General features: G+C 30.7%; 1 protein-coding gene across 3 annotated transcripts in view; it reads right to left on the bottom strand.

Annotated features, from left to right (window-relative positions):
• The window catches only part of UBR2 (ubiquitin protein ligase E3 component n-recognin 2), a 145,801-nt gene that overhangs the window by 77,117 nt on the left and 43,956 nt on the right, over positions 1-24,728 (bottom strand). For all 3 annotated transcript variants that reach the window (XM_074310891.1, XM_074310890.1, XM_074310892.1), the window contains exons 5-10: positions 13,334-13,464; positions 12,445-12,583; positions 11,912-11,974; positions 3,611-3,731; positions 1,066-1,173; positions 555-643 (exon numbers count right to left, since the gene is read on the bottom strand). In XM_074310891.1, coding sequence (XP_074166992.1) covers positions 555-643; positions 1,066-1,173; positions 3,611-3,731; positions 11,912-11,974; positions 12,445-12,583; positions 13,334-13,464 — 651 coding nt within the window. The remainder of the gene's footprint in view (positions 1-554; positions 644-1,065; positions 1,174-3,610; positions 3,732-11,911; positions 11,975-12,444; positions 12,584-13,333; positions 13,465-24,728) is intronic.

Consider the following 24,728-nt stretch of genomic DNA (forward strand, 5'->3'; position numbering starts at 1 on the left):
CAGATTAGCAAAGGGATCCCATGGCACAAAAAGGTAAAAAAAGGGGGTTTCCTCTTTCCTGCAGACTATTAATTCTGCAATTAACAAAAAATGAGAAAAGAGTTACCCCTTTATTAAAATTTTCTTTTGGACCCCAATCCATTTCACAAATTCAATTTGTACTTATTTATGTACTTATGTACATATTTGTATACGTATTTATATTAAGTAGATTTAAATGTTTGGCCCCAAAGAACTAGGAGACATGTAGAAAATTTAGGTTACATGTAAAAAAAAAAATCCTAACAATTAATAATGTTCAAATGTCTGCATCATGAGATAGGAGTGGGTTACTACTCACTGAAGGTCTTCAAGAAACAGTTCGATGACCACTTGTTAGGTATACTGTAGTTAGTATGACTAGATGGCTGATGAGTAAAGTCCTTTCCAGTTCTGAAATATTGTGATTCTGCTATAAGCTGTTAAATAGCCAGTTCTACGTGTTATAAGCCTGAACTAATCCATTATTTATGCTGCTTATTTTAGAGGTTTTCAAAGTTGAAAAAACTACTTACTTTTGCAAAGTGGATGGCAAATAGTTTCTTATATTTTAAATCCATAAGTAAACTGCTCATGAACAATTGATGATAGACACTCCTAGCTCCTATTAAGGAAAAGATCAGGGTATGTGAGGAAAGCAAGAAAGAAAGTTATTTCCAAGGAATTTTGAAACTGTATTATAAACTTCAGGGGTTTAGCTTTAGCTCTTCTTCTGGGACGTACATTTGTGCTTCACTAGCAGAATTTAAAATTCATATTTGCTTTTGAATTATATTAAAAAACAACCTTATTAAATACAGCAAAAGTGAAAATATATTTGAATTTACTTTCTCCCTAAAAATGAAATTGAATTTCTATTTGTAAAAGACTATTAAAAAAAAACTACTAAGGTTTAAATATCTAATAATTACTCAAAACATAAAATCATTAAACATATCTACTAAAATGAACTTTTAAAAAAAGATTCTTCTACTAATCTGAATATATTATCTTTCCAACTTTTAAAGAAAATTAAAAGAGACTCACCTTTCCATAATTTTGAATCACAGAGCATCAATTTATCCACAAGAGAAGAGTTTTCACCATCTGGTCCTTCCTGTAAACCAACCTGACATAATATTCGACGAAGTCCATCTTAAAAAGACACAAAGCGGGGGTAAAACAACTACTTCAGCCATCTTTTAAATAGAGATTTTAATACAAATCAAGTTGAATCTAGCTGTTCCTACATATGCTCTTAAAACTCATACATAGCTATAAAAAATGAAAAGGATCAGCAATTTATGAATTCTTTACAAAATGGCCAATTCACAAAGTGATTTAAAACTCTACATTAAAATTTGCACCTTTAAAAGGGAATAAGAAAGTAGAAGTAATGAGTTCTTATGCTTCAAAAAATTTTTCATTAAGAAAAAAATGAGCTGCCAATCACCAATGGAAGCTGTGGAACAGGAGAAAGGGCATAAAAAGATCTGGGGATACTAATCCCAGCTCTGAGATTTACTATTCTCATAACCCTGAACAAGGTATTTAACCTTTCTATTCCGTAGCCTAAGGAACAGAAATACTCTAATAATACTAAATACTCTAATAATTATAATTACATTACTTATTATACCAGGGTAATAATAAGGAAAATGTTTTACAAAAAATGCAGCAGTGTGTATATATAAAACATATGTGGGTACATACAATATTTATAGGTGCATATTATTATCATAATTTTCTTTGAGCAAATTTCATGCTAACAACTAGTTTACTACTACCAATATTTATATATAAAACTTGAAGCAACCTTATGTGCCAGCTAAATCAGGATTAAAAATTCAGTAAATAAGTAAGTAATAGATTGGGAATCAAAGGACTTGGGTTCAAATCCTGACTACCACTTACTACCTTTGTGACCTTGGGCAAGCACTTCACCTCTCTGGGCTTCAGTTTCCTCATCTGTAAAATGGGGAGGGGGAAGGACGACTCAATGAACTCTAAAGACCTTTCCACCTCTAAATCTATGTTCTACAATCCTATTTTATAGGTAGCACTTATTTATAAATAATATTTATATTTTCATATGATGAAATAATCCAACTTTAATTAGAAAAATAATACTAAGGAGGCATGCAAGTGCCAACAGGTTAACAAAACCTAAAATGTAATTCATACTATAACAAATATCAAGATTCTAATCTATGACAAAATTACTAAAATATACTTTCCATTTCAAAGTGAATATCAAATAACAAGACAAAAATTAACAAAACAAACCAAGAGTTTCCAAATTATGTCCCCCAAACAGTATTCAGTCTTTCCCCACATAATCACTGCTGGGTGTCACTTTCCAATGTTAAGATCATTAGGAAAACAAGGGTTTGTTGGTTTTTTACTTTAATAAAAATACTTAAGCCATATGTGGTGATATACACCTATAATCCATTATTGGAGAGGCAGACTGTTTGACCTTGGGATTTATGAATAATACACTGTATGTTTCTACAGTAAGTTCAGCATCAAAATGGTGAATCCTGAAGAGTGCGGGTTTATCAGGATGCTTAAGAAGGGGCCAATCTGCCCAATTTAGAAATGGAGGTCAAAATTCCTGTGGCAATCAACACTGGCTTTGAGGCATGAAGGGCTGTTACACTTCCAGCCTGGGAAGACAGGGAGATCTATGCTCTAAAAAAATGGATAAAAATTTCTCTAAAGTTTCAAATAATAATAATAATAATATTAAAAAATTATGAAGTCCTAACAAAAGGACTGTCAAGAATTCTCATGAGAAATTTTCCTTTTGAAGGAAAATGAAGATATTAAAATATCAATATTCTCTTTATTAGCATCAAAGAAAAAAAAACTTTAATGAAGGCATAATTAAATCTGTGAAATTCACTGTCAATTTAATAGGCCAGTAAATAAATTCCCCTAAATTTCCAGAATCTCATATTTTCATAAGGCACAGAATAACGTTCTTAAAAAAACCTCAACTGCAAGAGCATTCCAGCTATTTAACAAAAACATTTGAAAATTCTCAGTCATTCCTCTGTTTCAGCACTTCTCTTCAATAAAGTATGTAGGGTACTTCAGACACACGCCTGCTCTTCCCTTTCCTGCCAGGAATAATGTTTGCTTTTTGGTCTTTGGTAGGCACACGAGAAGAGAACAATGATGGCTCTGAATTCTCTAATGACTACACATTCAAAACATCTTATAGGCAAATTCTCAAACTATATGGAGGAAAACAAAGCAAGATTTACTAGTTTAATTATATTATTAAAAATCAGTCAGGATTTTGATGACAAAACTATAAAGGAAAACATTCTGGTAGCAAAACAACAATAAAACATCAAAAAAAAAAAAACACAAAAAACACCCAAGTTTAAACATGACTAACACCAATAAAGAGTCAAGCTATGAACAACATAAATTTTCCCAAGTATTGGGGGGGGGAGTTGTTGAAGGCATCAAATTTAATTTAAAAATTCTCTTCACTTGCTGTTTTTTCAAATAGTTTAGATATGATGCTACAACATTTCTTAATAATATTTAGCCATTATTAAGAAAATGGATAACATACCTGAATATCCAATAATACTGCCAAGCCAAGTCAAAAGCTTCAAACCAAAACTCTGATGTGCAACAATAGATGAATGCATAACTTGTACTTTCAATGGTTTAGTCTGTCGACTGGTATTTCTCTTAAAAAAAAAAAAAAAAAGCAGAATGAATAACAGAACTTAAAGAGATATTTGAGTACTAGTTTATTTAATATAGCAATGATCCTCAACTGCTCAAGTCTGCAAAAGCTCCATTCTTAAAGGCCAACATTATTTCAGTGATGTTACTTAAATGAAAAATTTTAGTCTAAGAAAAATAAAATTGCAAACCACCTAAAAGGTTCTTAAGATTCTGAATACTATAGTATTATATATAAACCATTTGAAAAAAATAAATGAAGAGGGTTTTTTAATATTGAATTTGATGCCCAAAAAGAAAAATAAAAGATTTGTGTATAAGCAAGATTGTAGCACATTATTAAAGATGATTTAAATATAAAAACTGGTGCAAAAGACTTGAGGCTATTATTGAATGGAAAAAAGAAATGATTCATGTATACATACCATATATAATAAAAATAAAGGATGACAGAGAGGTCAAATGGCACTTTATTCAATTTATTTATTTATTTCTTGCTTAGGCAATTGGGGTTAAGTGACTTGCCCAGGGTCACACAGCTAAGGAGGTGTTAAGTGTCTGAGACCACATTTGAACTCAGGTTCTCCTAACTTCAGGGCTGGTGCTCTATCTACCGAACCACCTCCCTGCTCCACAAATGATGGAACAACATTAACACTGAAAAAGGAAGAGGAACATCTCTCCTATGTTAAGTAGGTTTTTGGAGGATTTATGGGAATACATTGAGAAGAATCCTAGAAAAGAACCCTAGAATCTTCACTAATAGACAAAATTATCATATTGATGAAATCATGGATTCAAAGTTTTCACAATGAAAGAAAAAAAGAATGTTAAAAATGCCTTTCCATGTAATTGGGAAAAAACAGAAATATTAAATTATTAATTTAAAGTAATCAAAATTATCCTATCTCTATCTCTTGTTTATTCATAAATTCTCTCTTACTTATCTGATAGGTAATATATTCCATGTCCTATGTATACTTATGTCTCCCTTTATGCTTAGGTCATATGCCCATTTTTCCTTATCTTGACAAATGGTGTAAGATATTCATCTATGTAACTTTGAAGATGAAAAATTATAATGAAAAATGCTATCCATATCTGGAGGAAGAACTGATAAGTGTTTGAATATTGATTGAAAAATTTTTTTTTACTTTATTTTTAGTTTTTTTGAGAGGGAAAGGGAGTTGGTCTGTGCTTTCTTTAACAACATTATGGAATTGCTTTGCATGATTACCTATATATATATGCCTATATATAACTTACACTGAATTATTTGTATTCTCAGTGAGGGAGAATAGGAAAGGGAGAATGGAAGAGAATCTGGAACTCAAAGTTTTACAAAGAATGTTAAAAACTGGTTTTGCATAACTAGAAAAAATTACTACATTTTAAAAAATGAATTTAAAAATAAAAAGAATTATTAAAATACATATTGTCTATACCTAGTTTCTCCCAGATTGCTTTTGTTTTCCTCAATAGTTTTATTAGTGAGTTCTTATCCCAAAAGCTCAAATCTTTACATTTTTCAAACACAAAATTACTATAATCATTAAGTGTATGCCCACTCTACTGCACTAATCCACCATTCTATTTCTTAGCCAGTACTAGATAGTTTTGATAATTACCATCTTATAAATATACATATAAAATCTGGTACTGTTGGACCTCCTTCCTTTACACCTCCCCCCCATTAATTCCTTAGATATTCTTTATCTTTTTTTCTTTCTGATTAAAAAAACAATTTTTTTGGTAGTTTAATTGGGATGGTACTGAATGAGTAAACTAGTTTAGGAAGAACAGTCATTTTTGACATATTGTCTCAGCCCACCAATTATTTAATTCTGATTTTATTCATGTTAGAAGTGTTTTATAATTATGTTCATATAGTTCTTGTGTTTGTCTTGGCAAGTATACTCCCAAGTATTTTATATTGTCATTTTAACTGAAATATTTCTTACTATTTCTTCTCACAGGTCTTTTTGGTGATATATAAAATTTCTGATGAGGTATGTGGGTTTATTTTACAACATGCTACTTTGCAAGAATTATTGCTTCAATTAATTTTTAGTTGCATTTATAAGATTTTCCAAGTAAACTATTAAATCACATGCAAAAGAACAGTTTTCTTTCCTAATTGCCCATTTTGATTTGTTCAATTTCCTTTTTCTTCTCTTAATGGTTTTGCCAGCATTTCTAGGACAATGTTAAATAATACTGCTGATAATGCACATCCTTGGTCTTACTGGGAAGGCTATTGTACTTCATTCCCATTACAGGTAATGTCTGTTGAAGATTTTAACTAGAAGCTTATTACCATTTTAAGAAAAAAAAATTTATTAACACATATGCCTTCTTATGCTTTTAATAGGAATGAGTGCTGTATTTTGTTGAAAACTTTTTCTGAATTTATTATGTTAATAGCTGTTTTTATAGTGAACCAGCTCTACATTCATGATGTAATTCCCACTTGGTCACAATGTATAATTTTTGTAATATATTGTTTTAGTCACCTAGTATTTTATTTAGGATTTTTGTATAAATATTAATTAGTGAAACTAATCTGTAATTTTTTTTTCTGTTTTCACTCTTCCTGCTTTGGTATCAGCACCATATTTGTTTCACAAAAGGGGTCTGGTGGGACTCTTTTGTTGCCTATTATTCCAAATAATTTATTCAATAATGGAATTAGTTGATAAGTGCTTGGTAGAATTCACTTTTAAATCCATTTGATCTTGATTTTTTAAGTAAACTTATTTATGGGTTGTTCAATTTCTTTTTTCTAAAACAGCTTTATTTAAATATTTGATTTTCTTTTCTGTTAATCTGTGTAGTTTATATTTTTATAAGTATTCTATTTCACTTAAACGTTAAAACTGTTTTACTATATCAGCTAATAACTTTTAATTTTATCTTCAATAGTAGTATATTTACCCTTTTCATTTTTGATAGTAGTGATTTGGTTTTCTCCCATTTAAAAAATCATATTAACCGATGTTTTATCTATTTTATTTTTATTTGTTTTTTCACAAGATCATTTCCTAATTTGACTATTAACTCAATGATTTTCTTACATTCAGTTATATCATCTTAATCTTTAATTTTTGATATCATTTAACTGGGGACTTAAAATTTGTTCTTTTTCTAATTTTTTTAAATGAACAGCCAATGAATTGGTCTATTCTTTATTTTATTGATGTAAGCATTTAGATATAAAATTTTCTCTGCTGCTTTTGCTGCATTCCATATATTTTGGTATGCTGTTTCATTCTCTTTAATAAAATTACTTATTGTTTCTACAATTTGTGCTTTAATTAACTCATTCTTTAACATAAGGTGATTTACTCTATTTCTATGGTTCTTTATTAAATGCAACTAATTTCTATTCTGTTTCTTTATTAAATGAAATTTTAAATTGCATTATGACCTAAAAAAGATGCATGTAATATTTCTGCATCTGACCATAAAGGATTTATGCCCTAATATGTGGTTAATTTTTTTTTATAAAGATGTCATATACTACTGAGAAAAAAAGGTATATTCTATTCATTCAGTTTTCTCTCAGTGTCATCCTATCTCACTTATCTAATATTCTACTTATCTCTTTGATTTTTTTCTAATTTTTTGGTTAGATTTATTTGAGAAGAAAAAATTGAATCTACCATTAATGTAGTTTTACTATCTATTTCCACCTATAATTTATTTTTTCCTTTATAAATATGGATGCAATAGAATTTGGTGCATCTATGTTTAATATTGACATGATTTAATTATCTATGATACCTTTTAACATGATACAGTTTGCCTGAGTATCTTTTAAAATTAAATCCATTTTAGCTTTAACTTTGTCTGAGATGATTGCAACCCCTGCTTTTTAAAAAATTTCAGCTGAAGCATAACAATTTCTACACCAGTCTTTTATTTTTACTCTGTGCCTTTCATTTATAAATGTTTTTCTTATAAACCACATATTTTGGGGTTCTCATTTTTAATCCTTTTTATGGGTGAATTCATCCCATTCATATTCAAAGTTATAATTACTGTGTATTTCCCCCAAACTATTTTTATCCTTCTCTTTTTACTTTATTCTTCCTCCAAAGTCTAATTTACTTTTGATCACTGCCCTCCTAATACACACATATTTTCTTATTCTATTCCTTTGTAAGAAGAATTTTATACCCAGATAGAGGTATTGTTATTCCCTCTTTTGCCCAGTTCCAATAATAATAAGGTTCCTACATTACTTGCTCTACCCATCATCTTCCCCCTCTACTGTAATAGTTCTTACATTTATGGCTCTTTTTTATGAGCTAATCTAACCTTTCCTTACCCAATTTTATTTTTTAGAATGATCCCATTATAATCAACTCAAACCCAAGACTTCCATTCATATATACTCTAACTATCCTAGTAATGATAACATTTAATATTAAGAGTTACAAATATTATTTTCCCATATAGGAAGTAAACCGTTTAACCTTATTAAATACTTCATGATTAGTCTTTCATGTTTACTTTCTTATGTTTCTCCTGGTTTTTGTATTTAAGTCAAAATTTTCTGTTCAATATTAGTCTTGATTCCTCAAGAATTTCCAAAAGTCTTTAAATTCATTAAATATCCATTTTCTCCTTTGCCCAATTGTAGCATTTTCTTCTTAATACACTTTTAAGTTTATTGCTCAATTCTAGTTTTTAAAAATTTCAGTAGTATTTTATTTTTCCAAATACATGTAAAGAGTTTTCACTATTCATTGTTGTTTAAAACTTTGTGTTCCAAAGTTTTCTGCTTCCCTTCCTAACCTCCTCCAAGATAGCAAGTAATCTGATATAAATTAAATATGCACATTGATTCTAATTTTCATGTAGTTATTTTCTTCACTAAATTTTTGGATCTCTTTTTACAATATTTTTGATTTTCTTGCATTGCTTACTTATTTTTCTTATTGATTTTTAAGGTCCCTTTAAAGCTCTTCCGAGAACTCTTTTGAGGCTTATGATCATTTTCATTTTTCCTAAAGCTTTATAAATAGTTATTTTGACCTCATTATCTTCTTCTGATTTTGAAACTTTTTCTACCCTGAATTTTGATTATTTCTGCTACTCTAAAATTCACTTTAAGGTATTATTTTTAAATTATTTTGGGGAGAGCCAGATAATTTCCTGTCTTATTATGCCATTTTTCCTCAATTACTTTCAAATTAAATTTTTTTTTCTATCCAACTGGTTAATGAATGGATTTTTAAAAAAAAAGTTTTGTTCTAAGAATATTTCAATTAGAATTAACAAATGCTGATACATCAATTCTTTTATTATTATAGTTTTTTATTGACAGAACATATGCATGGATAATTTTTCAATATTGACCCTTGCAATCACTTCTGTTCCAACTTTTCCCTTCCTTCCCTCCACCCGCTCCCCTAGATGGCAGGCAGTCTCATACATGTTAAACATGATGCATCAATTTTAAAAGCTGTTCCTTATATGGCTCTTCTCAACAATGTGGTGACTCAAGATCCAATAGGCTTGGGATGGAAAATGCCATTCACATCCAGAAAAAGAAGTATGGTGCCTGAATATAGTTTGAAGCATATTATTTCCATCTTTTTTTGTTTGCTTGCTTTTTATTTCTCATATTTTTCCCCCTTTAGTTTGATTTTTCTTGCACACTATGAGAAATATGGAAATAAGTTTAAAATGATTTCACATGCTAACCTATATCAGATTGTTTGCTGTCTTGGGGATGAGGAAAATAAGGAAGGAAGAAAAATTTGGAACACAAAGTCTTACAAAAACAAATGTTAAAAACTATCTTTACATATATTTGGAAAAATAAAATACTATGACTAAAAAGAAAAAATAAATAAATGAAAAATAAAATTAAAAAATAAAAAAAGTTCTTCACTTTTAAGGATATTAATTACCACCAGTTACTGGTACAACCAGTAACCAATTGAGTTACATGAAATGGTTATGTATTCTAAACTCCTTAATTTAAGTATTTTTTATTTACTGATCACAGAAATCTTACTCAAAGACATGAATGAGGAGCTTTTGGAAGCAAAACCCAATTCTATTGCTTAAATACATATCCCAGGATTTTGTTATCTAAATTACAAAAATTTAAATTTCTGTTGAAAAAGCAAATTTTTGTTTAAAAATATTTTGTTCCAAAACATGTAAGCTCTATATTTTCTGTAGAAGTTTTAAGTCATTGTGGTAACTTTAGCTGCTAGGAAAAGTAATATTTGTATTTCTTAGTAGGAGGGGGAATTTTTCCATCCCTTTAATTTGAAAAAGTGGATTATTCTCTTTTGACTGAAAAAAAGAAATAAATGTAGTTTCCAGATGATGGCATGAAATTTTAGCAAAGTATCTGGTACTTTTTCCCGAAGGCAAAAGTTTTCATCCCGGAATTAAGAGTATTAGAAAACACAAAACAACCAAACCAGTCTGGGACTATCTAGCGCTTTACTGAAGAAAGGTTCAAAGGCACTTCTTAATTCTAAATTGACCTCAAGTTTGATTGTAAAATACATTCAAAATAGGTAAATAATTTATAAGTAGGTTTGGGAATATAATTAATATAAGATCAAGTTAAGATGGATAATAATTAAAAATAAGAAAGAAAAAATGTGCTATTTAAAAAAAAATCTGACTTTGTATGTATTATCTGAAAATGTTCCTTGCTGCTTGTGTTTTAATAAATAATTTAGTTTAAAAAATTATACAGATTTTTTAAAAAAGTTTAAATAAGGCTAACCTCAATATTGTTCAATAACTTTCAATATATTGTATCATGTTTCTAATGATATAAGCTTGGTGAGGCAGAAAATACAAAATTCCAAGGCAATTATTGACAACTTGTGGTAATATATCCTAAAAATTTAGGATTAAGTACTTCTTAGTAGTAGAGAAACCTCCTGAAAGTTAAATTTACTAACCCAAATGCAAAGTAAGAACAGCAAACATAAAGATTATTATGCGAGTAAAGTGAATTCAATATTTAAGCAATATGATGTGATAAGTACAACAGACAAAATTTCTCCATCTATAATACTTCTAGAATTTATCTTTCACAGGTGCTAACCTTTGAAAACCTGAAAATATTGTGTAAATGTATTTCTTTAGTTAGAAATTACACATTTAAAAAGAGAAGGAATCTCAAGTCATTACAGTGTAAATTCTTCACTTTACAGATAAGAAAATAGCCCCAGAGAAGTTTAGTTACTTCCCCAAGGTCCCATAGTTTATAAGTGCAAGAGCTGAGATTTCAATCCAAGCATTCTGAATCCAGTGCTTACTACACTAGATTGCCTTTCTGGCAACAAATTACTAAAAAAGGCAAGAAATAAGTCCCCAAAATTAAATTAAGAGGAAAAACTAAATCCATATTACATTGCTAGCCAATAGCAGCTCTTTGCATTCATTATTATTACATAGTTAAATATCTAAATATTTTATTATCAGATCTATACTTTTTACTTCATTACTCCTGAGGAGGGAGCAATGTTAAACTTAGATTATATTCACATAAAATGTAACAAGAAGATAGTAAAAACAATGAATAGAAAATTTCTAAAAGAATTAGAACATCATATAGAGTTGGAAGAGATCTCAGATGTCATGTAGTCCAACCTTATCAAATTTTATAATTAGGAAACAGAGTCACTAATTGTAAGGAATATTTTGTTTATTTGAATAACAATGTAACACTCTAGTATCAGGTGTGCTATTATAGCAATGTCCTTTCCCTGTATACAAGATTTCAGAAACCAGAAAGGCAAAGTCTCCTTGAATTGAAAAGTTTGGATGCTAATATATCAATTTCATTCCAATAGAATTGCCTGAAATCCTTTCCTATGGATGTTCTACAAACTTTTCTGGAAGAACGTCATAATAGAATACCATTATTTTGACACATAAATATCAGAGAGAATAGAAGAAAAATAAGCCTTATCTAAAATTTGTACAGGCCCTAAATCTCAATTATAACTATTAAACAATTGGAGTAGGGAGAACTATGCATAATAGCCATATACAATATGTAAGCAATACTTAGTTAAAATTTTTTTGTAAAGTAAACCTTAAAATTAAAAGAGAAATTAAATACATAAAAAACCCAATAAATTCTGGAATTGATAACTGCTGTAACATAAAATAGAATGGTACTAATATTACTTACCACAATCACTGATTTTGCTTGTTCACAATACTGGAAATCTCCATATCGAACTGACCTACGTCCCTTAGGATAAAAATAAAGTTTTGAATTACAATCAACACAAATAAGTTTAAATGAGAAAAACATTTTTGAACTCTTAAAAAAATTATACGATTTCAAATAAGTAATGACTGACCCTATTATTAGATGGAAAACAAAATCAAAGACGTGCATGTCAAACTTTGAAAAAACTTTTTTGAGTAACATTCAATAAATTACATTTTAAAGTACAACAAGAAGTAATTCTAACTAAAAAATCAAGCACTTTTACTCTCTATTAGAATAATAGCAATTTAATGTCTTCTAATAATTTTACTGTCAGGGAGTATTTTGAAATTACTTAATAATGTGCATAGAATCACATTTAGAAAAAAGAAAAATATCTCAGATGCATTGTAATTATCTCCAAGAAAAGTTATTATATAAAATTAAATGTTAAAATTGTTTTTTAAAAATACTCTTTTTTACATCATTAATAAAATGAAATCACTTACATCTCGATCTACAGTGGTTGCAAAGCCAATGGCTTCTTTCTGAGTGCAGTTAACAGCTTTCTGAAGAGTATAAATTACTTGTTCATATGTATGAACCTCATCATTAAACAGCATGCAATAATAGGTGTCACTCTTCCCTCTGTGGGATTAAGAAATCATGTAATTACTGGTTTCTGAAATTAAAAAAAAAATTATTTTGGTTACAGTACTAAGTGGAATGATTAAGTCTAGGTTTTCACTTTTTTTACTAAAAAAGTCAAGAGTAAGCTATCTGATAGTTTAGTTTTTCTATCTAACCATTCATAATAAGCAAGCTCAAAATTTATTGCTTATATTACTCATTGCAAAATCCTAATTATCTACAATTCATCATCTTCCAATTTATGAAAAAGCTAGATAAGATTGAAGCCACTATTTCTTCTCTATCATACTGAGTACTTGATTCTTTGGGATGTATGTTTATGATTTAGAGTCAAACATTAATACAAATATTTCAGATCTTCTAAAAGTTTACCTTAAGTCTTGTAAAAATAAAGAGTAATGTTTTATCCAGCTGTCACCAAAGTGCTGTTATTTCACAAGACAAAAACTAAAAGGAATAAGGATACAACTATAACTCAAAATGGTTTAAACTTTTTTTCATCATTTATAATTAGCCTTAAAATACAAACCTGAAAATCTAATATTATAAACTAATCTAACTTAATCTAGCTATTCAATAACAGACTCTGGTGTTTAATATCTAGTTTATTTCATTATCTTCTGGACTCAGGAAAGGCTTCTATAACAAATCCCTGGGTATCCAAAGCTCAATGATCTCTACAGAAATAATGTATTAAGGACCCCACCAAACACAGAAACACAAAGGACAAACAAGTTATATACTTACACCACCTCTAAATCTGGCGGTAGTTCATTTTCTTTCTCCCATGTTAATATATCTACTGCATAACGAAACATAATTGCAAAAATGTTGTAGGTTCTTGCGATCATATCTTCTGTTAAATGTATAAGAGGATCCTGAAAAGAATTTTACAGTGGAATGAAACAATACATATTACTTTCTTTTTATATATGTATGTGTAAAAAAAAAATTACATTCCCATAGTCACCATTCTATTCAGGCTCTTATCTTTTCATGTGACTACTATACGTCAGCCTTATGGGTCACTTTGTCATCAGTCTTACTATATACAAATACATATACACACATACATATATGTAAATGCATATATCTTACAATATTTTCAGTTAATCATCCTAAAATATTATTTTATGACAATATAACAAAGCAGTAATCATCAAAACTGTTTAATAATAGTTAAAATATAGAAAAGCAGATTTGTGGGAGAGATTACAGAGGCAAGAACCAGGACTCTTGGAAAAGATTGAGAGCTGATTCCCCGTCTCCCCACAGAAAAATACAGATAAATTTTTCATCAAGCAAGGGATAGAAGAGGTCACAAAAGATAAAAGAACAAAAATACAATTTTTGTAAAGCATGGCTCAACAAAAGCAAAGGCCAAAGTATGAAGAATAATGAAGACAGAAAAATAAATTACAGAAGGTATTCCCCATTAAATATCTTCAAGTGGATAATTGAAACATTTGTAGAATTCAAGGAAAAATGAGCACTGAAAACAAAATCAGAATAAGCAATAAAAGAAGTTATTGTAGTTAAAAAGAATCACAGAATGAGCTAGAGCTGAATAATATCAAAAAGATAATGAGAAAATGAGAAGCTATAATCAATATGAATAATACAAAAATCTAGAAATATCAAAATAATGAATCAAAAGCAGAGTCATCTTTATTCTTAAAATTATGAACAAACAGAAGGGAAGTGGAAAGACAATCTCAAAAAACAGCTAAAATGGATAAGGATTCTGAATAGCTTCACAAAACAAATTAAGTATCTGGAAATTAAATCAAAATACGACTTAGGACCACTCATCTTTCTGAGTTCAAATCTGATCTTAGATACTTACTAGCTGTGTGGCTCTGGCTAAGTCACTTAACCCTGTTTGCCTCAGTTCCTTATATGTAAAATGAGTGGGAGAAGGAAATGGCAAACCATTCCAGTATTCCTGCCCAGAAAACCCCAAATAGGATCACAAAGAGACTTGACTAAAAAAAAAAAAAGACTGAACAACATTCATAAAAATTTCAGATATTAAAAAAATGAAAACTTAATATTTTAAAATTTACCATAAAACCTTGACAAAATGTTCATAATTCAACTCCCAGAGATATGCTATATGTTATTACATAACTTTAAAATTACAACAGGAAAAAATCCTTGAAATTGCCAGAAGAAAGAAAGCCATGACAAAGAACATTAATTAAGAAAATAGCAGATCTTTTTCTAGGAAGTTTAGGAATAACAAAAGAAATTAGGATATGATATAATATAACATTTTAAAATCTGGGCTATCCATAAAAAATGGCTAAACAAATTGTGGCACAAGAATATAATGGAAAGTCTATATTATGAGAAACAATAGGAAGAACTGAAAGCATAAGAAATTTTTCACGAAATGAGGCAGAGTAAAGCCTGCAGAAATGGGAAAATAATATATACAATGACAACAATAATGGAAATAACAAGAAACAAACAAGTTTGAATGTTATATGATTAAAATGAATGATGTGCTTATCCTTAAAGAAAAGATACTGCCACTAGTGAGACTAGGAACTATAATGTGGAACACCGTATCTACAATAGATTTAACTGATATTGTTGATTAGTTTTGCTGAACTGTTTTCTTTTTCTTTCTTTTGTTCTTATTTATTTTTAGTGGCACTCAGTAAATAGGCAATTTGGGAAGGTATGTATTAAAAAAATTAAGATGATATAGAAACAAACAATATAAAAAAATTCAAATACAAAAACATAAGTCACTCTTCTAGTGAAACTAACATGCTGTTTGAAGTCTTGTTCCTGAGACACTAGTATTGGAGTCAAAGGAACTAGATTGAAAATCTTTTCTATAGTACTTGTAGATCTTAGGCAAGACTTTTAGTCCCTACTGAATCTCAGTTTCCGTATCTGGAAAATATAAAGGTTAGCGATTCAGATGACTTCAAATATTCCTTCCCACTCTAGTTCTAAATCTGCAATGCTAAAGCAAGATACACACATATATTTTAAACACCAAAACAATTAAAGAAATTCAAAGAAAAAACATATTTCAAAGAAGTCTCTGATATCTACAATATTCAGATACTATAATGCAAATAGAAAATGCCAAAAGATAATAAACAAACAGTATTAAAAAGAAGTGTAAACTAATAATAATCATATGAATTACTGCCTCAAATTTCTTCATCATAAGAGAAATACACATAAAATAACTCAAGTTTTACCTTAAATCCTGAAAACTGGTAAAGAACACAAAAGATAGAAATATTCAAAATATTCAAAAGTTGACATGAGAAGTCAGGTACAATAATGCATTACTTTAAAAGCTGTGAATTCCCATTCTGGGAAGCAAATGAGTAATTATAATAAACAAATGATTCAAACATCCACTCTTTAACCCAGAGATCACATTGCTAGTATTGTTCAAGGAGATGAAAAACTGAAAAAATTTTCACCAAATACTTTGAAATATTTACAGCAGCTCTTTTTTTGTGGCAAAAAAAAAAAAGAAAGAAACAAAATAGAAGAAATTGATTTGGAATAGTTAAACAAATGTAAATGCAATGTTATTATTTGACTCTAAGAAAGAACTTTAAAATAGTTAAAAAATAAATGGGAAGGCATAAGAATTAATAAAGGATTTAATTACTAGAACCAAGAAAACAATATATATGACTATGACAAAACAAATAAATAAAAAGGACAATAAAATAAAACTGAATACTATATAATTAAAATGATCGAGGCTGGCCCTGAAGCAGAGTTTAAATATTGCTTCCTTTTACTCAAGAAATGGTAAACTATGTCTGTGAAACATTGAACATAATGCCAGACTTGGTTAAAGTATTAATTGATTTTACTGAACTGCTCATCTCTCCCCTCTCTCCCTCCTCTCCTTAAAAAAAAATCCTTAAACCCTTACTACAAGGAATAACTTACTGGGTAGGGGAAGTGTGGAGGGGATACACTGATATGTTTGGAATAAAAATGATTTAAAAACAAAAAGGAATCAATGTAAACAAAGGTAAAAAATTGAAGTACATAGATAAGGCAAGAAATAATAAATATTCAAACTATTTTTACTTGGTTAAATTTTATATTACAATTTTTTTTCTCTAGTAAAAATGCAAACAATTTGAATTTTAAATTTTTATTTGAAATATCCGAAAGTCTTAGAAGTTGAAAGCCTAAATAGCTACTTAATTATTAAAGTTTAAAACTATACAAAGATTTTTGGGACACCCTGTATTATTTGCAACTAAATTCACAAATTTAAAAAAACCCCAATAAATATATATTAGGCATTATATGATGCCATCAAAGATGGCAAAATGTTTTAAATAGTCTAATCTTAAAACACCAGAACAATAAGGCAAAAACTAAAAGTAATAATGCATTCATTTTACAAATGAGAATCTCACGATGCTTAAATTTTAGCTTTCCTTTTTCCAGGTCAGAAACAAAGCTTTTTATATAAGACTAAAGACACATAATGTATCTATGTTCTTTAGAAGCTATGGAAAAATTATTTTTCTCCATGGTACAGTTTAGCAGAGTATCTTATGCTGGTGATCGGGGATAAAGAAAGAGAACAGAGGCAGAGTTAGGAATTCTTTCAGCTAGGACACACTTTATTATTGTTTTTAGGAAGCTGGGATGGAAACAGTGATAAATGACAGTCCAACTGGTATGTGTGTACATGTAATATTTGGGGGTTTTGCTATATGTTTCATAAGCCCAAACCAATTCTTGATTATTTATGCTAAAAACAGATGATGGTAACAGCAAAAATATATAAATTTTTTTGGCTGATTCAAAATTTTAATTGAATTAATATTACTTAAGTGAATTAAATCAATAAGCATTTATTAAACACCTACTATATACCAGCAACTGTGTGAAGTGCTGCAAAAAACAAGAAAGAGGAAGAAAATTGAGAAAGATAACACACAAACCAGAGAAGTCAGGAAATAGATTTGAAGAAAGAATTACAAGAGAATTGCCAATGAAAATGCCCAATTGTCATTAGATTGCTGTGTGAGAGAGAGAGAGTGTGTGTGTGTGTGTGTGTGTGTGTGTGTGTGTGTGTGTGTGTACAGGTAGGAAGGGGCCAGATTATGGAGGGAGCTTTAAAAGCCAAATACAAAACTGATCCAAACCTTCTAGAAAGCAATTTGGAACTATGCCCAAAGAGTTATAAAACTGGACATACTCTTTAATTCAGCAACATCACTACTAATTCTGTATCCCACAGATTTGTACAAAAATATTAATAGCTGATCTTTTTGAGTGGCAATGAACTGGGAAATTAAGGGGATGTCCATCAATAGAAGAATAGCTACACATTGTAATGGAATACTAGTGGGCCATAAGAAATGACAAGCAAGATGATTTCAAAAAAACGTGGAAAGACTAACATGAACTGATACAAAGAGAAGTGAAAAGAATCGGGTGAACACTGCACACAACAACAACGACACTGTATAATGATCTAAGACAATTTCATAAGGAAAAATAACATTTCTATCCAGAGAAAGTGTTGATGGAGTTTGAATGTAGATCAAAGCATGCTATTTTTCACTTTCTTTTATTTTTATTTTTGGGGTTTGCTTTTTTTTAAAAAAATGTTTCAGGATCCATGCTCTAGTCACTGAATCACCTTGCTGTCCCACTTTTAAGTTTTCTTTCATAACAAGACTGATATGGAAATATGTTTTATATGTTTGTACACATATAACATTATCAAATTGCTTATTGTCTCAGGAAGGTATATGGGAGGGAATTTGAAACTCAAAAATTTAAAAAAAAGCTAAAATGTTTTTATACATAATTAGGAAAAAAATTACAATTTTTGAAAAGACCAAATACAGGATTTTATATTTGATAGTGGGCACCTGAAACAGAGTGCTTCTGTAGTGCTACAGTACTAGGACCTAGTTTCCATTTTTTTTCTCTCAAACTTCATATCAGAAGCACAGAAAAAAAAATCAATTAAAATTCAAGAAAAATACATACCACCTTTCCTAATCTTCCTTATAATTCATGTTTTATTAACATTAAAGAGTATAAAATGAGAGACAAAAAAGATGATGATTCAATATTATACAACAGACATCTGAATAACAAAGCTGACAGCAGGAAAAAGAAATGTTTAATCTGGAACAAAATTAATGTAGTGTTTATACAAAATGCCAATGACCAACTGTTGATAGGGAAGGTGCTTTGTGGCAACAGTGGTTTGTACTAAGTCGTTGTGACTAAAGGCTTATATTTGCCAGACAGTGACTAAAATCAATAGATTTAGAGTGGAAGAAGAAAATAAAAACGAACTGCTTGATGTAGGATTTATCCTTGTCTTTTTTAGTATCATACTATAATCATTCGAGCTACCAGAACTAGAAGGGAAAATACAAACTCTCAAGAACCGATTAGAATTCTCCAAAAATCATAAATGTGAAAGACCACACAAAAGTAAAAATCAATGAAGTAAATAATGATTAGAGTTCAGGAATAACTAGTGGTAATCAGACCCAGCCCTGAGCTCTGGCCAGAAGAATGGGAATACCGAGAGCTGATCACAGACAGACTTAGCAGCAGCATGGAATCTTAGGGGAACTAAGAACAGAAACAATGTTTGGAGCTCAATAGTGGGCCAGCAACACAAGGATACTGACAGGTGATCTTGGACTCAGTTCTAGATACAAGGGGTCAATATGGAACCAAAAAGGGTAAGATAGTAGACTCATGTCCAAATCTCCCAACTAGGTTAGTACTGGTCATCCAAAGGAGATCATGAACTCTTGCATAGGACAGCAGGTAAAGAAGTGGAGTATAGAGGAAAAGAAGAAAGGGTATCCCAGAAAGGCCAGGATTGTAGGTTCATCTCCTAGGTTTTCCAGATAGGCCAGCAACAACTGACCAAGATGCCCAGAACAACTCAATGGAATAGGGAAACAAAAGAGATAAAGAGCTAAAGAAATGCTGTAGACACAAACCTAGAAAAGAAGATCTCTCTCTCTCTCTCTCTCTCTCTCTCAAGCAAGCCAGGGAAAGAGTCTTGCTTGCAGTCCCAGTAAAGGCCATGCCAGTGCAGCCCTAGCCACAAACCTAGTGGCCCCAGCATCAGCAGGGCAGGACTCTGTTGCTTCAGCAACAGATTTTTACATCTACAGTGGGGCAGAGACACTCCTAACATCTCCAAGGCAGAAAAAAGTGCTTATGGTCAGGTTCCTAGAAGATTTTCTGAAAACAGCTGTACAATATCTCTGATGCTTGGGACAGTGCACCCTCCATCCTGGAAACAGAGCCCTACTTTAACAGAGTTAAAAGCTGAATAATAGGCAAGGAAAATAAACAGATAATAGAAAAAGTTTCTGATCATTGAAAGTTATTGACAAAAACCAAAACATACACTCAAAAGATGATAACAAGGTCAAAGCTCCTACATCTAAGCCTCCAAGACAAATAAGAATTGGGTTCAGGCCAGGGAAGAGCCAAAAAGAGATTTTGAAAATCAAGTAAAAGAAATAGAAGAAAAATTAGGAAAAGAATTGAAAATGAGGCAAAAGGAAATACAAAGCACTAATGAGAAGAATGCCTTAAAAAAAAACAAAACTGGCCCATTGGGAAAGGAAGTACAAAAGCTCACTGAGGAAAATAATTCCTTAAAAATTAGAACTGAAAAAATGGAAGATAATGACTTCATGAGAAATTAAGATACAATAAAGCAAAACTAAAACAAAAATGAAAAAAAAAATCAAAAAATGTGAAATATCTCACTGGAAAAACAAATGACCTGGAAAATAGTCCATGAGAGATAATTTAAAAATTATTAGTCTACCTCAGGGGTTCTTAAACTATGGCTCAAGGGCCAGATGCGGCCCGCTGGGTTATGGCAAATGGGCTGAGGGGTGGAGACAGAGTGTGAGGTTTTGTTTTTACTACAGTCCGGCTCTCCAACAGTCTGAGGGACAGTGAATTGGCCCCCTATTTAAAAAGTTTGAGGACCACTGGTCTACCTGAAAGTCATCATCAAAAAAGAGCCTGGACATCATGTGTGTGTGTGTGTGTGTGTGTGTGTGTGTGTGTGTGTGTGTGTGTGTGTAGAACCGAATTTTTTGTTGCACAGAAAGAACTGGATTCAGAAGGTAAAAATAACAGTTTACATTCATTTCCCAGTGTTCCTTTTCTGGATGTAGCTGATTCTGTCCATCATTAATCAATTGGAATTGGATTAGCTCTTCTCCATGTTGAAGAAATCCACTTCCATCAGCATACATCCTCGTACAGTATCATTGTTGAAGTGTATAATGATCTTCTGGTTCTGCTCGTTTCACTCAGCATCAGTTGATGTAAGTCTCTCCAAGCCTCTCTATATTTCTCCTGTTGGTCATTTCTTATAGAACAATAATATTCCATAACATTCATATACCATAGTTTACCCAACCATTCTCCAATTGATGGACATCCATTCATCTTCCAGCTTCTAACCACTATGAAAAGGGCTGCCACAAACATTTTGGCACATACAGGTCCCTTTCCCTTCTTTAGTAGTTCCTTGGGGCCTGGACATCATCTTTAAGAAATTATCACAGAAAACTCTCCTGATATTCTAGAATCAGAGGGTAAAATAGAAATGGAAAGAATTTATCTGAAACTCCTGAAAGATATCCCAAACTGAAAACTCCCAGGAATATTACAGTCAAATTTAAGAGCTTCCAGGACAAGGAGAATATATTGCAAGCATCCAGAAAGAAACAATTTAAGTACAGGTGGAGCCACAGTCAAGATACCACAAGATTTAGCAGTTTCTACATTAAAGAACAAGAGGAATCTTTGGAATATATTCCAGAGAGCAATGGAGCTAAAATTACAACCAAGACTCACCAGCCAACAAAATATAATCCTTAGGGTAAAAGATGGACATTTAGTGAAATAGAAAATTTTCAATTCATGATAAAAATTCCGAAATGAATGGAATAATTTGATTTTCAAATACAGGACTCTGGAGAAGCATAAGGAAGTAAGCAAGAAAGTGACATCATAAGGGATTTAATAAGGTTAATCAGTTTACATTTCTACATGGGAGAATTGATACTTGTAACTTATTAGAACTTATAATTATGGCAATTAGTATATATAGACAGAGGGCACAGATGTGAGTTGAATATGAAGGGATAAAATCTTTTTTTTTTTTTTTAAATGATGAAATTAAGAGTTGAGAATGTATTGAGAGAAGGGGAAAGGGAGAACTAGAATGGTACAAATTATTTGCAAGAAGCAAGACAAAGCTTTTATGGTGAAGGGGAAGAGGGGGAGGAATTGGTTCAAAGAGGAAATAACGTACAGGCTCAATATGGAAAATAGGAGGGGAATGGAACATGGGAAGGGGAAAAAAGAAAGAACATACTGGGAGAAGGAATGGTCAGTACCAAAGCATTTTTGAGAAGGGACAAGGTAAAAGGAGAGAGAGAATAAATAATGGGGAAATATAGTTAGTAATAGTGTAAAAAGAATTGCAAAACAAGTTTCTCCGGTAAGGTCTCATTTCTCAAATACAGAGGGAAATGAGTCAAATTTATAAAAAATAAGAGCCATGCCCCAATTGATAACTGATCCAAAGATATGATCTGTGCCCAAAAGGCTATAAATTCATGCATATCCTTTGACCTAACAACACCACTACTAGCTAGGCATGAATACCAAAAGAGATTTTAAAAAATGAAAATGACCTATATGTAAAAAAAATATTCATAACAACTTTCTTTTCAAGGAAAAAAAATTGGAAACAGAAGGGATGCCCATCAATAGGTGAATGGCTCAATAAACTGTGCTATGTAATACATTGTTAGTCATGTTGTGAAATGATTCTGGAGAGCAATTTGGAACTATACCCAAAGAACTATCAAACTGTGAGATATATTATATATAATATATAACATATAGATTTGTGATAGAGAGCTATTTACATCCAGAGTCCCCCAGATGGGGACTGCCTGTGAATCACAACAATAGTATTTTCACCTTTTTTGTTGTTGTTGCTGCTTGCTTGCTTCTTATCTCTCATTTTTTCCACTTTTTGATATGATTTTTCTTGTGCAGCACGATAAATGTGGGAAATATGTTTAGAATAATTATCCATGTTTATATTGGATTATTTGCTATCTAGGGGAGGAGAGAGAAGGGAAGAAAGGAGTAAAATATGGAATATAAGGTTTATTTTAGCAAGGGTGAATGTTGAAAACTACCTTGCATGTATTTTGAAAAATAAAAATTTATTATTAAAAAATTAACTGTGGTATGTGTTTGTGATGGAATAATATTGTTTATGGGAAATGATAAACAGGATGCTCTCAGGAAAAAAAAAAACAAATAACAAACCAACACCTGGAAAGTCCTCCATGAATTCAAGCAATGTGAAAAGTACTATACACAAAGTAATAGCAATGTTCTGGGATGAACTGCTTTAAATGAAGGATGGAATTGGAAATTGAGAGGATGTTCATCAATTGGGGAATGGCTCAATAAACCGTGTTATGTAATACACTGTTAGTAGAGTTGTGAACTGATCCAACCACCCTGGAGAGCAATTTGGAACTACACCCAAAGGGCTATCAAACTGTACATACCCTTTGACCCAGTATGCTATTACTGGGGTCTATACCCCAAGGAGATCACAAAGGTGGGAAAAGAACTCACATGTACAAAAATGTGGATTGAAGGACTTGTGATGAAAAATCCTATTCATACCCAGAGAAGGAAATGATTACAGATTGAAGCATTCTCTCTATCTTTTTTAACTTAATTTTTATTTAGAGTTTTTATTTTCATTGAAGTGGAAGATCTACACTTTCAATCCAAACCTTTGATATCACATTACAAAAAAATCATGAAAGAAAACTGTCCAGATTACTAAGAACCATAAGGAACTGAGCCAAAGTTATAAAAAATAAGAGTCATGCCCCAATTGATAAGTGATCAAAAGATATAACCTATGTCAAAAGACTTTTAATCCATCATATCTTTTGACCTAACAACAACACAACTAGGCATTAATACCAAAGAGATTTTTTTAAATGAAAATGATCTACATATTTAAAAAAACATTCATAGAAGCTTTCTTCTCAGGAAATTGGAGATTGAGGGGGATGCCCATCAACTGGGGAATAGCTCAGCAAATATGGCATGTAACAATATATTGTTGGTGAAAATATGAAGAATACACCAGTCATTCTCTTAGTGAAATCCTAAAATGAAAACTTTAATGAACTTTAGATAAAAAAAAAATTATAACTTTCATGTCAAAGGAAAAATATTAGAAGTAGCCAAAAAGAAAGAGCTTAAATATTGAAAAACTATAGTTAAGATCATATGAAATTTGGATAACAAACTTATGTAACACAACTGGGGAAATGAGCATTTATTAAAATAGACTACTTCCTATCACTGCTGATGAAAAATTTGAGTTAAAACTTGAAAATACAAACACAGAAGCAAAATAGAAACACAAAAAGGCAATATTAATGAGAAATTGGTAATTCTTTATAAGGTAATATTAATGAGAAATTGGTGAGACTTTATCATAAAGGGAGAAATTTTAAGGATAAATCATTTGAAATGGGAAGAGAGAAAGTGTGATGATACAAACATTCCCTAAGAATCATTTATCATTTAGATTATAGAGGGAATCAAATAAGAGAGGACATAGCAGTGATTTTTGTTACAATGAATTTAGTTATAAGCAAAACAAACTTTAAATTCAGAAGGGAGATACTAAAGACAGGTTTAAAAGAAAAGAAGAAAAGGAAGTTTGTCATATAGAGATATCATTTCCAAGATATATAAGGAACTGCATCAAGTTTGTAAGAAGAAAAGCCATTCCCTACTTGACAATGGTCATAAAATATGAACAGGCTGTTTTCAAGGAAGAAATCCAAGCCATTTGTAGCCATGTGAAAAAAAAAATCTCCAAATGACTAATAATTAGAGATACACAAATTAAAACAATTCTAAAGTTTCACCCTACAGTGAATTTGGCAAAGTTGACCAAAAAAGAGAAAATGATAATTCTCGAAGAGACTGTAAAAAAAAAAAAATTAGGCACACTGATGCATTGCTAATAAATCTGTGAACTGGTGTAAAC

Source organism: Sminthopsis crassicaudata, chromosome 4 (genome assembly GCF_048593235.1).
Source record: "Sminthopsis crassicaudata isolate SCR6 chromosome 4, ASM4859323v1, whole genome shotgun sequence".
Lineage (NCBI taxonomy): Eukaryota > Metazoa > Chordata > Mammalia > Dasyuromorphia > Dasyuridae > Sminthopsis > Sminthopsis crassicaudata.